The sequence below is a fragment of the Protobothrops mucrosquamatus genome, unplaced genomic scaffold (genome assembly GCF_001527695.2).
Source record: "Protobothrops mucrosquamatus isolate PMUCROS unplaced genomic scaffold, P.Mucros_1.0 scaffold420, whole genome shotgun sequence".
In the NCBI taxonomy this organism is placed as follows: Eukaryota; Metazoa; Chordata; class Lepidosauria; order Squamata; family Viperidae; genus Protobothrops; species Protobothrops mucrosquamatus.
The window spans coordinates 236,298-250,823 of NW_015386749.1; the positions used below are offsets into that span (position 1 = coordinate 236,298).

Genomic DNA, 14,526 nt, shown 5'->3' on the forward strand with positions numbered 1-14,526 from the left:
TGTACATGCAACATTTATTTTTTAAAGTAATAATTAAACCATGTTGTATTTATCTTAAAACTAAAAATTTTCATCTAATGAACTACAAATTCTGTCACTTTTTTCAGGTGTGATGCACCAGGTGAAGAATTTAGCAGAATCAGAGACTTTACTGACAAGTCCCCCCAAAGCTTGCACTAATGGCTCAGGAACACTTAGTGCTACTACAACAGTAAGCACTGGAACAGCCACTTCTGCTAGCAATGCTGTTTCAGACTTAGGTTCTCCAAGCTTACAGCACAGTAGGGAAGACTCTTTGGACCTGAGTCCACAGGGGTGAGTTCACTTGACTGGGTCTCTGAATCAGATATCCTCCTAAGCTGTTAATCAACATATTCAAGGTTTTCTATTCTTTATTTGAATATGAACAAATTGGAGTGAAAAATGTTATGATTCAATCTTTAATGTGCCAATGAGTTTTAAAAAGAAGTCAACATAATTGGATGGTAGTACTGTTGTAATAATTTTGGACTTCTTCCTACATGAATTTGTTTTTTTTAAAGTCTGCATTTTTTGTTCTAGCTGTCTTTGATCTTTTAAAATATACACCAGTAGTTGATATTCAATGAACTATTTGCCAACCTGTCTCAAGGCAGATATTTATCTTCTAAACAGATAATACACAATGCTTAAATGTTAAAGAGTTTTTAAAGATATGGCTTTGCAAAAAATAGGAAGTGTGGTTTATTTTGGGCTTGAAACAAAATAGCCATACTTGAAATGTCCATCATTGCATTTCAACAAAAGAAAATTTGAAATGTTTTCAGTTTGCCAACCATAACAGACTGTGGAAACTAGAGATAAGGCGTTCCCATGTTTTTCTCCCCACCTGCCCAAGAGGCAATAAGTGGACTGGTGGTCCATGCTGATTGCTATCAGGTGCTCACTGTATTGGCAATAGCTGCTGACAAATATATCTAGTAAGATCATTTAAAATCCATATGTCTTTAAAAATGATACTTACTAAAATGTGAAGCCACATTAATAAGCCTGATATATAATGTGTTTTTGATTCATTAGCCGATTAAGTGATGTTTTGAAGAGAAAAAGATTGCCAAAACGTGGGCCCAGAAGGCCAAAATATTCACCTCCCAGAGATGAAGACAAAGTGGACAATCAAGGTACGTTTTGTCAAAAACAGGTATTGTAAATTATTAAAATAAATTCACATCTAGGTTTCTTCAAGGCCACATTGTTCAGGTAGTATTGTCCCAGCCAACAAAACCATCTCAAGTGAAATTGCTGGGATAGCCCACTTCTGAGAAATTTCTGGGCTGTTGCCCGCTGCTGCTGCTTTTCTGCTGAAATACCATCTTCTAGAAAAGCCTCTCAATGACATCAGAGTTGCTCCCTTCTTGACAAAACAAGCCCTCTTTCATAGGGTTTCTCTTAAATGTACAGATGCCATCAGGGTTTTTTCATATCTAAACTTTTTGAAATATTTAAATTTTAAATATGCCATGGATATTCTAATCCTGCATTTAAGTCCTGTTACCATGGATGTTTTATTATTTGTTATAACAGATACCTTTTGCTTTTGCTGTAAATTGCTCTGTGAGTCCCTTCATTGAAACCAACAGTATATATGTTAAATGAATGAACAAGCAACCAGTTAAATATTGGTTACATAACATGAAATAAGAAGCTGGAATCTGAAACATCCTGGCTTATTTATCTTTATGCTAGTTATTATTTATTTGCAGTAACTTTGATTTGCTTGGGAGGAAAAAAAATAGTGATTATGGCATTTGGGTAACCCAAAGTATTAATAGGGAAAAACAAAACAGCAAATTTTGTAAGATTAAAAAAAACCTTTCTAAATGAAAACACACACAATAGTTTTCAAAAACTAGATTGATGTTTTGCTTCAGGCTGAGCATACACACCAGCTTGATTTAGAACAGGTTTAATGATGAATAGTATTGTAGGGAATTACAAAGAGTTAGCTTTGCAGATGCATGCTTGCCCTGGAAAACACAGGGAAATAAAAGTCTTGCTTGATAGCTAGGCATAGCGCAAATGGTTAAGAGCTAAGTCCAGAGTCAAACCATAGGCCACTGACAGAATACAGGTAGTCCTCGACTTACAGCAGCTCATTTAGTGGCTGTTTGAAGTTACAACGGCACTGAAAACTGACTTATTAACGTTTATCAGTCTTACGACAGTTGCAGTGTCCCCTGGTCATGTGATCAAAATTCAGATCCTTGGCAACTCATTTATCACTATTGCGGTGTTCAAGAGTCATGTGATCCCCTTTTGCAACCTTCTGACAAGCAAAATCAGCCAGTTCACTTAACAGTTCACTTAACAACTGTGTTACTAACTAAACAATTGCAGTGATTCACTTAACTGTGGCAAGAAAGGTTGTAAAATGAGGCAAAATTCACTTAACAACTGTCTTACTTGGCAACATAAATTTTGGGCTCAATTGTGATTCATTAAGTCAAGGAATACTTGTATAAGTTTGGGAAAAGAAGCTGCAACAGCAGAGACAGAGAGGCAAATGTTCACTGCAGCCCTGAAATCAAACATTAGAGAGATAGTCAGCTAGGCAGAGCTATAAAACAGAGCAGGAATATAGGAATGCAGATCCTACGGGATGAGTTGTTTCCAGCAGAGGGGCAATTACTGGCAGCTATTCTTAAATAGGCCAGTTGGCATGGTAGCTCAATTATAAGCATTTGTGTCTTTGTTTCTTCTGGAGCTGAGCAGTACAGATACATTCTGGAGTTGGATGCGCTGCCAGAATCTGACCCCTAGCTATCACCTAGCTCCTCCTCCTTTCCTCCTGGGGATTTCCTGCCCCAGGTAATTGATGCTGAGGGGTCTGATGCTTGACTGTTAGTACCAGGAGTCAACAGACAGGTACCCAAACATCAGGCCCCTCAGCATATTGATGATCTTGAGAGTTGGTATGTATACCAAAGAACTGTTACAGTGGTATATGCCTGCAGTGGCAGCTTATATGTATATATAAACCAAACAGTGGCAGCAATATGGGTATGTAAAGCATGAAGAATACATATCTTCATTTTGAAAGTGTATTTGGTAATATAATACTATTTTTAATTCACTTGGCAGCCGTAACTGCTAGTTTGCTGTGGGTTGAATCACATACAGAGTATTAACAAACACAAATGTTGGTAGCTCTTAATCTAGAACGATCTTAAGATAATTGACAGATGTATTCATCCTATGTAAGTTCCCTTAAACTTAAATTCTGTTACTGTTTTCCATTCTTCCCTAAAAGCAAAAAGCCCTACTGCTACGCAATCTCCCAAATCTTCCTTCTTGGCAAGTTTGAATCCTAAAACGTGGGGAAGATTAAGCACACAGTCAAACAGCAACAACATTGAACCAGCACGTACAGCTGGTGTGAGTGGCCTGGCAAGAGCTGCTTCAAAAGATACAATATCCAACAACAGGTACAGAAAAAATGGAATTCAACTTTGTTATGTAAAACGCCTTTCGATTCAACGTCCAACGTGACTTTTTACTTTTATTTTTTAATGTATTGATTTGTCTATAGCAGAGGTAGGGAACGATGGCCCCTTTATGACTGGCTTGGGAATTCTGGGAATTGAAATCTACAAGTCATAAAAGGGCCATCATTCCCCATGCCTGGTCTATAGCAACTAAGCTAATAACTTCTCTAATGACAGAAGATCCTAAAGAGCATGTTGGGTCAAAAAAGTCATCCAGTAGTTAGATGATGAACATTATCAAGGAATGGGAGTATATGTGTGAAAAATCAAAGAAAAATCATTCAAGCTAAAATTAAGATAAATAAGTAGGACAAGACTATTATGTTTCTGTAAAAAGAAAAGGAGTGTTGAAGAAACTAGTCAATCTGAAATAAGCGGAGATTACTGGTGGAAGAAAAAATTTTGGCTTTTAGTTTTCACTCTTCTGAAATTATGTGATTTGTTTACATTATAAATATATATTCAAAAAGTCCTTAGAATGTATGTAGTACACAGATGGTAATGTATTAAATTGTGCATTTCTTGTAGAGAGAAAATTAAGGGTTGGATTAAAGAGCAGGCTCACAAATTTGTGGACCGTTATTTTAGTTCGGAGAATATGGATGGAAGTAACCCTGCACTAAATGTGTTACAGAGACTTTGCACTGCAACTGAACAACTCAACCTTCAGGTTAGGATATCTTTTTTCATTTGCCTTTGAATAAAAGGGTGACTTTTGTGGGGGGACAGTTAAGCACTTTGCTGCTTAAACTATACATCTCTTCTCGTTTAAGTAAAAAATGTTTAATGTATATAGCTTTGCTTTGGAAAAGACTTGGCGGTGCTCAAGGATTATGAGTTTTTCTAGTTTGTAGTTTTTTTTCCTAAAGAAAGATGGTGATATTATGTCACTTATCAGTTTTTATTCAAATAATTTTTAAGGATATAATTAGAACTGTACCAGCTTTTTTTAATTCTAAGATGTAATTTTGTAATGATATTACTAAGCACAATTGAACATACAGTAAAATTAGTGCCTAAGCTCGATCTGTGAATGTGTGAATTTAATATTGCAAACAGAAGTAGGGCTAGATCGTTATGGAATTCTCATTCCAATTAATGATCCAGTATGAAGATGTGCATGTCCATGAAAGGCTAAGCTTTCTCTTCAGAAAAATATAGAAGGATAGCCACATTTTATGTTTGAAATACACTAAAAATTTGCATCTGAGTAGATTTTGGATTTAATCTGCAACCAGTTAAATATTATTTTCCATAGCAATATGTATTTTAAAATAACTAAATATGAAAAAGGTCAAATGTTGGGAGAATTGAGCTTTGACACTAACCATACAAGCAACTGCTACTTTAATTTAAGCACTTCAAAAATAGTTGCACTCTTTTCATGGTACAGGTAGTCCTCGCTTTGTATAGCAGCTGTTTGCAGTTGCAACAGTAATGAGAAACTAACTTTGCAACAAATTCTCACATTTATTTATTACATTTCTATACCACCCATATCACTGATAGAATGACAGTTGCAGGTCTGCAAAGCAAAGGAAAACTGAAGTAAGAATGTAAGCACAGTTGCAGTTGCAGTTAGTGATCACTTTGCTTTACAGCCAAATTGCCAATCCCCATTGTGGTTGCTAAATGAGGACTTCTGATAGTAGGATGTATTCAAGCTAATACGAAGGGTGATGGGCTTCTGGCTTATGCAAGCTTCTTTAGAAAGACATTTACTTGAGAAATTGTTTTCAGATGTTTCTGTATACATAACCTTGTTGTTTTGCTTTCCACTAAATATGAAGCTGCTTTAAAAAATTTTTTAAAGAGAGATGTTTCATTCAAGGCCCCATGCATTACAAAAAACCTTGTTCAGATGCTTTGTGTAGTCTTGTTACTTAATTCAATAGATCTGGTGTCTCTATTCAATTCAGTATTTGGTTAATAAAAATCATCTCATAATTTTGTAAGAGTGGCTCTTAATATTCTCATCCAGCTGTTTTAAGTGTTCTTTGTATTTTAACTCACTAATTTGTAATAGTATAGAGATAGGTATAACTGATTGTATACTAATTAGTGAGTAGTGAATGAATGAAAATTTCAGAGTTTACAAATAATGGGTATTGATGAATTTAATAAGCCACGGTGGAAACATTAAAACTGTTATGAAAATAAGAGGGAAAGAAAAAAAGCATAGTTCGGTTCTTATTGTTTGTCGCCTCAATCAGTCAGAAGAAAATGTCCATTTTTGTATGTGTGTCAAATTTTCACTTGGATGGCTCTGAGGAAGCGTTTTGAACATCAATATTTAAATCAGGGGTAATCAACCTTGGCTCTTTTATGACTCGTGGACTTCAACTCCCAGAATTCCTGAGCCAGCACAGCTGGCTCAGGAATTCTGGGAGTTGAAGTCCACGAGTCATAAAAGAGCCAAGGTTGACTACCCCTGATTTAAAGCAACATATGTGTGTGGGTCATGCATTGCATTGCATATTGTGGTCTATCTGTTTACTTATAGTGTGCATTCTGTAAATACTCAGATACGACAAAACAGGTCAGTAAAAGTCAAATCTGTGAATATTTTGCAGTACGTCTTTCATTTCTATTTTTAACTACTTGGTTCTGTTACTAAGCCTTGTTCTTATATAGAAACTATTTATTTCAGGTGGATGGTGGAGTTGAGTGCCTTGTAGAAATCCGTAGTATAGTCTCTGAGTCTGATGTCTCTTCATTTGAGATCCAGCACAGTGGTTTTATGAAACAGCTGCTGCTTTACTTGACGTCAAAGGGTGAAAAAGATGCTGTAAGCCGAGATGTCAGATTGAAAAGGTTCCTTCATGTATTTTTCTCTTCTCCTGTAAGTATTCATGTATTATTCAGAATTATAGGGGTCTTTTCATTCCAGTGTACATTATCTACTCTGTAACAAATCTTTTGAAGATGATATTAAAGACATTTCTGGCAGACAAATATATGCTGGTTATTTTACCCCAGTATATGCTTGACAGACAAATTATGAAATATGATTTGATGCTAACCCCACACAAAGACAAATGTCTTGTTTTCTATTTGATATATAAATTCTTCAGTTTAATGATCCAGACTATTAACAAATTAAATAAAATAACAATTATACTGCTCCTGGTGAACTATAGTCTATCAGAGTTGTACTATCCTGAACACTTGGAATATAGCTTCTGTACTGCCCAAAGAAATAAAATAATACTGTATTAGGTAGCCATCCATAGGAGATTCAATGTATGAATTCAATGCTTCCTTCCAAATATATAATTCTGTTCCATTTCTGTTTGTTGGTTTGGATTATCTAAATGTTGACTTGTCCAAACTTTGTGATTTTACATAATGGGAAAACTTAATGTTTACAGCTTCCTGGAGAAGAACCCCTTGGAAGATTGGAACCTCTAGAAAACGCACCTTTGTTAGCATTGGTCCATAAAATGAATAATTGTCTTAGTCAGATGGAGCAATTTCCAGTTAAAGTCCATGACTTTCCAAGTGGAAATGGAACAGGGAGTAGGTAAGGATTAATGCTCAGGTAAACTTATTTGTATTCTTTGTAGCATGTCCCTTGTATTATGAGTTCTGCACAGATAAAATGAAATGCCGTATGGTGTTTATTGTTTCTTTTCTTTAAATACTAAATAAGTATTTCCAAAATATACGAATAGTGGAAAATCTTAAACTATTCTGTGTAAAAGTTGCAAGAATTTAATATTTATAAAACTCCAGCTTCCTAATCTGGCATGATGCATGAACTTCAGATGTCAGAATACGATTTGCCGATTTCATCTACCTGCGCTTCACACTTTCGCCCCTAAAATTGTCTTCCTCAACCTAGTGAAGAAGTGTTTGAGTCTGTGTCTACCCACATAAAAGAGAAGGAAAATGACACATTCTGTCATTAGCAGCAAAAGTAAATTTGATATAATTTGCAATGGTGGAGATATTATCAGATAGATCTATAACTAAACTCTATTCACCAAATATGGTAGGAAAATTTAAGATAAATGCAGAACATTATTATAACATGTAATCATGCCTTATCTGTGTTGATTTATGAAAGAATAGATTTTCATTATTTTATATATATAGTAGGTAGACATTCAAGATTTTTCTGGTTTCAAATCCTTTGAAGTAGATGCACTTTGGAAAGTGATTTTTTTAAACCAAGAATCATGCCATTTTTATTAATCTGTAGTAAAGTGTTTTCCAGTAGTGAAAAACTTTTCTATGAGACTAATGAGTATCATTATTGCAATTTCAAGTTGTATTGTACCTCCAGTATTTTAATCAAGGCATGTTCTAATTGTTTAATTTTCTTAGGTGTTGATGTTCATTAACTACTAGAGATTGTACTTTGTATTTAGAGAAAATAACTCTTGGTTTGAATTTAGTTCAAATAGATTGATCTATAATATTATTACATATAGTAGGTCTCCTCCTCTTGATACTCTGAGAACAAACCTCTTTGCTGTTATTCATGGTTTGAATCATTCCTTTGTGGAATAATTGCAAAGGTATTATCCCTAAAGGTGTCTCTAGTTCTTCATGTGTGGTCTCTGTGCATCACTTATGTGGGCTTTGTGAATCGTCTGTTACTGAAGAAATTTTTCCTGGGGAACTATGCCAATATTGGCATGCATGGAAACAGTCTCTTCCTTTCTTCTTCATTCCTTTCTGCCACTTAGCAGTTGGTTAATTGTTGAGGATATTCCTTTCTTCTTTAATCACCTCTATAGCCAAAAAATTCACTCATTGATTTTGTTTTCAAAGGCAGGGTACAATAGAATTATTGGTCTCTACTTGGTAGCTTTAGCCTGTTGAACTGCAGTTTGTAGCTTGTGGATCAATATAATCAATGTTAGTACCTTAGTACAATGGCTCTGTTAGTACCTTAGTACAAACAGCACTGGTTTTATTCTCCGCTGTGGGTTTGCCCCTGAGAATATTTTATCCAGATGTGATTTTCAGAACAGGTTTCAGTAGTTATCAATCCATCTTCATCCCACAATATAGCTCTCAGATACAATTGTTCTGTTGCCCTTAATATTCACTTGAGGGACTGCGAGAAGCCTTACTGCAGGTTTCTGTCCATTTTTGTACAGTAGATTCTGAATGAATTAAGAATTGTGTATTTACTCCACATGGCCCCTTTCAATATCAACATTGTTATTTAAGGGTATATTTTTGTCAGATATCTACAAAGAAGCATCCGGTTAATGCCTTTGTGTTTTTGGTATGTTCCCAACTCAGTGAATCAGGGGAAATTCTTTATTTGGTAGGGTATTTCTCTTATTTGTTTTGATCTAATAGGAGCACCAGGCCACCACTGTCCGGTAAACTTCCCCCAAATGTGTGTTGCACTGAGGCCACTATAAAGAAAAACAGATTGTTTACTTGCAACTGTGGTTCTTTATCATCTGTTCATTTGCACAAACCACTTGCCTTCCTCTTTTAGGTCTATCTTCCTGGGTGATTTTAGTTCAAATATTTTTTTTTTGCTAATCCTTAGGAACTGAGAAAGAAACAGGAAACTTTCCTGGACAATACTGACATGTTTTCCATCACAAATCTCAGTTATAGAAGGTTCTTGACTACAAAAACCCTTAGCTATAGACAGTTTTTGATAAGCTTTAATGCAGGTGTAAAACCTGCATATGTGAATGTGCAGATGCCAGCCAAAAGATCTATAGTTATAAAAAAGCAACCTGTCTTTCTGACTATTCTGCCTTTATTTTTATAAGAGGAAACGTATAGTATAAAAACTGCTAGAATAACTGATGTATGAAAATCCACATGGATTATGAGAAAAAGATGCAGGAGGTACTATATAAATCTCAGACCAAATTTCTTAAATTAGATTGTCATTGAAATTATAATCCAAATGCTTTCCTTTGTTTTTGTTTTAAGATAAGAAAACTCTAGCTTTCCAAAATAAAATTCTGATATCTAACATAAAAGTTTCTGTCAATTGATAAATTATTTTTGATGCTGATGTCCATCATATTTTTTTTAACTGATATACTAAATTCCTTAAAAAAAACTAGCTATTCTTTGAGGAATTCACTTAATTAAAAATACACCAAAGTAACTGTTGGGACGTGCTAGCTCCTAAATTCACTGAAATGTTCTTGTATCTTCCATCATACTATGGCATCTGTAGGAATTATGGGAAAGTGGAAGTCTATGTTAATTTTAGACTAGTTGATAAAAATCTACAGAATTTTTTCTGTAATTAGAACTAACAACAATAACATATGTTATTGTTAAACAATAGGTTAAACAATTACCTAACACATTTGTATGCTTAAACATTGATAGTTTAAAACTAACAAGATGGGCCATCTAATGAAGTAATATCTAATTATTTTCTTCTACTAGTGCATTATTCTATATATTTATTCAAAAGGAGGTAACACTTTTAAATGGGTCTTGCCCTGGATAAGATTGTATGAAGGTGCTACTTTAATCAGTTTAAACTGTCTTGAGCAGCACCTAACTATAATAGATAGAAATCAAATGAAAGATATCATGTGTTATGAAGGTTCTGAATTAGAAAGACAAATTAAAATACCTGTAATCTTACCAATGTAATCTATATAACCAATGCAAAAGATGAATTATTTATTTGTAATGATTTGATTGTATGAAACTGAAAATAGAATAACTGTAGCAACGTTTTTCATAAATTATCTTGAGTTTTTCTCTTAACAGAGGATCACAAGCTTTAAAATTTTTCAACACGCATCAGTTAAAATGCCAGCTGCAAAGACATCCAGATTGTGCTAATGTGAAACAGTGGAAAGGAGGACCTGTGAAGATAGATCCTCTGGCGTTAGTACAAGCCATTGAAAGATACCTTGTAGTTAGAGGTATTTTATTCTTGTTAATGAGTTACTACCTCTGTATAGTCACAATTGTATGTTATTTCTAATTGTGTTTTAAGAGTTCAGCTTTTACGTACTGTATTATAGTCCACTGAGTTAAGAGTTTGAAACAGCCTAGCCACGGGTTGGGTTTTTTTGCAACCACATTCTAGTCCCTGTTACATTAGTGCTCAAGGGTTATATATCTAGCTATTTGAATAATACTTTTAAGAACAGTTTGGTCTGCCCATTCCAAATGGTCAGTTCATATATAGTCCAGAATCAGGAATATATTAACCAGCTAATATGGACAAATAACTAATTGAAAGATATGTCTTATTGAATGTTGTTATAACTCAAGTTAAAAAAAATTATCCAAGTAAAATCTCTACAAGGTATTATGTTTAAGGGTAGGTTACTGTGGCTAAATGCTTTGCCCACAATTTCCTGCTGACAAGTCCATTGCTATAAACTCAATTTTTCTATGTTCATGGATTAGTGAGTAAAATATATATTGCTTAGAAATTGACATTTTGTGATACTACTCGGAGTTTCCATCAGGGGTGGGCAGTTATTCATCCCTTAATTTATATTTGTTGATGGTTTTTAGGTCAGAAAGTAACGTACAGTGTTTCCCTGAAAATAAGACCGGGTTTTATATTAATTTTTGCTCCAAAAGACGCATTAGGGCTTATTTTCCAGTTATATTTGGGTATGTTACTTTCTGACCTAAAAGCCATCAACATATATAAATTAAGGCATGAATAACTGCCCACCCCTGATGAAAACTCAGAGTAGTATCACAAAATGTCAATTTCTATAATGCATCTGGCTGACAATTTTAACTGGGGCTTATTTTTGGGGTGGGGCTTATATTACGAGCGTCCTGAAAAATCATGCTCGGGCTTATTTTCCGGTTGGGTCTTATTTTGGGGAAAACACGGTATATGTATATACATTTTTCCTTCATAGATCAGTAACAGGTTTTTGTTGGATTGTCAAGGATTGCAAGGAACATTTCCAGTGTGATATGTCAATTTTCCCTGCCCAAATTCTTCCATGCTGCTGGGATACACAGCTGATGACTCTGAATGATAATTGCTCCCTCTGTGACAGTTGCTATCTGTCTTGCACTTCTGATAGAAACTAGACATCCTGTTACTCTTTGGGTCATTGGCATAGCTTCTAATATATTTGAAAAATTCTTAAATATTCAGGAATAGATTCAGAGTTGTATCTACCTTAAAAATAGCCCATGTTAAACTATATAGTACAATCAAACATCAGGAGTTGACCACAGGAAATGTTTTATGACATTTCTTATTATATAATAAATGTTTTATAATAGTTTTTTGTTATAAAATGTTATATAAGATTTGTCAAATTTCAATTCCATGGGAGTTCATGGACACATTCTGTAATTTAGCCCATTTGAAGTACCTTGATGGAAAATGTTTTGCCCTATGATGCACTGTTTTATCCCAGTTGAAGGTTACAGACATGTGAGATTTAGTAATATATAGATTCAAAATACAGATATATCCATTAGTTTGTGCAAGCCCATATCTTAATAAGTAAAGTAAAGGTGATTGGATGACTTAGGAAGGTATTTATGCATGCATGCACATATACATATGTATATATGTACATATATATTATTACTGCTGTAGTATAAGCAAAAATGATCAAGTTAACCAAAAACCATATAGTCTTCATCATTCCAGGTCCATAGGAAGTGCTTGATAGGTGCACAAAAATGCCAAACCCAGTTTAAACATCTGGCTGAATGTGCGACCAACCATAATAATTGATTGAGGAAAAACAATTGGGGAAAAAAACAATGAAATACCGAAATACTGGGAATTACAGATCAAAGTTGTACACCTATGAAAAATATGTCCATTGTTATACCAATCCTGATTGGAGCCCTCAAAAGAATACATAAAGAACTTCCTCAATATCTCAAAATATTGAATTTAATTGAACACCGTAAGAAATCACTCTGCTTGGAACTGCCTATATTGTTAGATGGTACCTTAGTACCATCTCAGGTACTTGGTTAGGACTTGAATTATTAAGTTTCCACCAGACCTAGACTGTAAATCTAACTTTAGATTACTCATACAAAATAATTTAAAAATCATAACACCCATGTATCACTTATCCCAGAAGAAGCATGCTGGTAACTCTTCCCATACCTAGAGCAGACAGTTTTAATTGTCCTCTCTTAGATCACTTACTTTGTAGAAGCTTCTTGGTAAGCTTCTTAGAACTCCCATGCTAAGTTATTCTTTCTGTAATGGGTTACTTGAGATATAATATTAAACCGTGATTTAGCATTTAATAATAGTTTTAAAAAGCCAAGGCAGTTTTCCCTTTCTTTGCTTCCTCCATTGGAGAATTTTTTTTTTATAAATATAAGAGCATAAAATATACTTTACAGCTTCTGTAAGTATTTTAAAAGCCTTCCTTTTTTGAAGATCCAGTGGCACATTCTATTTATTTGTTTTAGGTTATGGCAGAGTGAGAGAAGATGATGAAGATAGTGATGATGATGGATCAGATGAGGAAATAGATGAATCTCTGGTAAGGCACTGTTCAGTGCATAATTCTGCTTTGCATTTTCAAAAGTTGTTTTTAAAGTTTTTTTTCTCCCTCTCCTGCCCCCTGGCCACTTCTGCTTTTTTAATAGGCTGCTCAGTTTCTAAATTCGGGAAACGTGAGACACCGGCTTCAATTCTATATTGGAGATCATCTCTTGCCATACAACATGACAGTTTATCAAGCAGTTAGACAATTTAGTTTGCAAGCTGAAGAAGAGAGGGAGTCTACAGATGATGAAAGCAATCCATTGGGAAGAGCTGGCATATGGACTAAAACTCATACCATTTGGTGAGTCAAAACAAAGGATCAATGACAATTCTTATGTAAATCTAATGAATATATATATATATATGAGAGTTAATTACGCTAAAAATCCGACTCTTGGGAATCATAGTAAACGAATAAAACCGAGCACCAAGAGAAGTAAAGTATAAAAGTTTAAAAATTTACTGAGCCAAGCTTTCGTCAGAACCCGTCTGACATCATCAGGGCGTTAAAACAGCAGTCTGGGACACACACACTTTATAAGGGTTTCTCCCAGACTGCTGTTTTAATGCCCTGATGTATATAAAGATATTTGAACTAATTTTAATTACTCTTAATTTTTAGTCAACATAACAAAATGGAGAGAAATAGGTTGGGGAAGACTTTAACATTTTCTGAATGGTTTAATCTAGTGTAAAAATCTGGAAATGAAAAAAGCATTCCTCTGAGTATAGGCATTAGCTTCAGTTTATTTCATCAATTCCAAACTGGGAAAAAATATTCTGGCATCATTGTTTGGCATTATAAATCCTGAATGAAGAATAGACACTAAAATTACATGTTTGTCTCCTGGTGAAAAGAAATTGGGAGACATTTTACTGCATTTTGTTTGAATAATAAGATTGAATGTTTTACATGAGTTCTAGTGACTCTTCAGTGAGGTGAAGTATGACACTCATTTCCTGTAACATGCTATTTTTATTGATTTATAATTACTGTAGAAGTATGTTTATTTATAAGTTTTATTTCTATCCCACCTTTCACCAGGAGTTCAGGGTGGCATGTATAGCACTCCCAGTTCCAATTTTTCTTGTACACTTAACATTTTCAGATAAGTTGAATTTACTGTCTCAAATCCCCCAGTAAGTTTCAATCCAATTCAGATGGATTTGAATCTGGATCTCCTAAGGACCAGTCCAGCTTTTAATTGTTCCTGTCTCTTTCAGTGGCTGATACTTTGGCTAAAGCATTGTATCTAGAAGTTAGTATGTATCTTCATATGTGGAAGGGAATTGGAAATGGACACTGTGGGCTTCTTTGGTGGTTGAACTCCTAAGCTCTTTAAACTGAAGGATAGGATAGGATAGGATTTTTACCCTCCAGTAGACTTTTTGATGAAAATATCTTTTGGCACTTTGGAGTTAATTTTGTTAGGCCATAATATTTCATGGAAAATAGCACTTCCTTATTTGACTTGTATATGTGGCAACAGATAACAGCCACCTGACCAGTTTTGTCTGGATTCTGAAGTAAAGCAGGAC

At 34.6% G+C, this 14,526-nt stretch overlaps 1 protein-coding gene across 1 annotated transcript in view; it reads left to right on the forward strand.

Moving 5' to 3' along the window:
* The window catches only part of TRIP12 (thyroid hormone receptor interactor 12), a 90,823-nt gene that overhangs the window by 61,679 nt on the left and 14,618 nt on the right, over positions 1-14,526 (forward strand). The window contains exons 21-29 of the mRNA XM_015816291.1: positions 108-315; positions 1,060-1,160; positions 3,290-3,464; positions 4,053-4,194; positions 6,175-6,366; positions 6,896-7,047; positions 10,245-10,402; positions 12,909-12,982; positions 13,089-13,288. Coding sequence (XP_015671777.1) covers positions 108-315; positions 1,060-1,160; positions 3,290-3,464; positions 4,053-4,194; positions 6,175-6,366; positions 6,896-7,047; positions 10,245-10,402; positions 12,909-12,982; positions 13,089-13,288 — 1,402 coding nt within the window. The remainder of the gene's footprint in view (positions 1-107; positions 316-1,059; positions 1,161-3,289; positions 3,465-4,052; positions 4,195-6,174; positions 6,367-6,895; positions 7,048-10,244; positions 10,403-12,908; positions 12,983-13,088; positions 13,289-14,526) is intronic.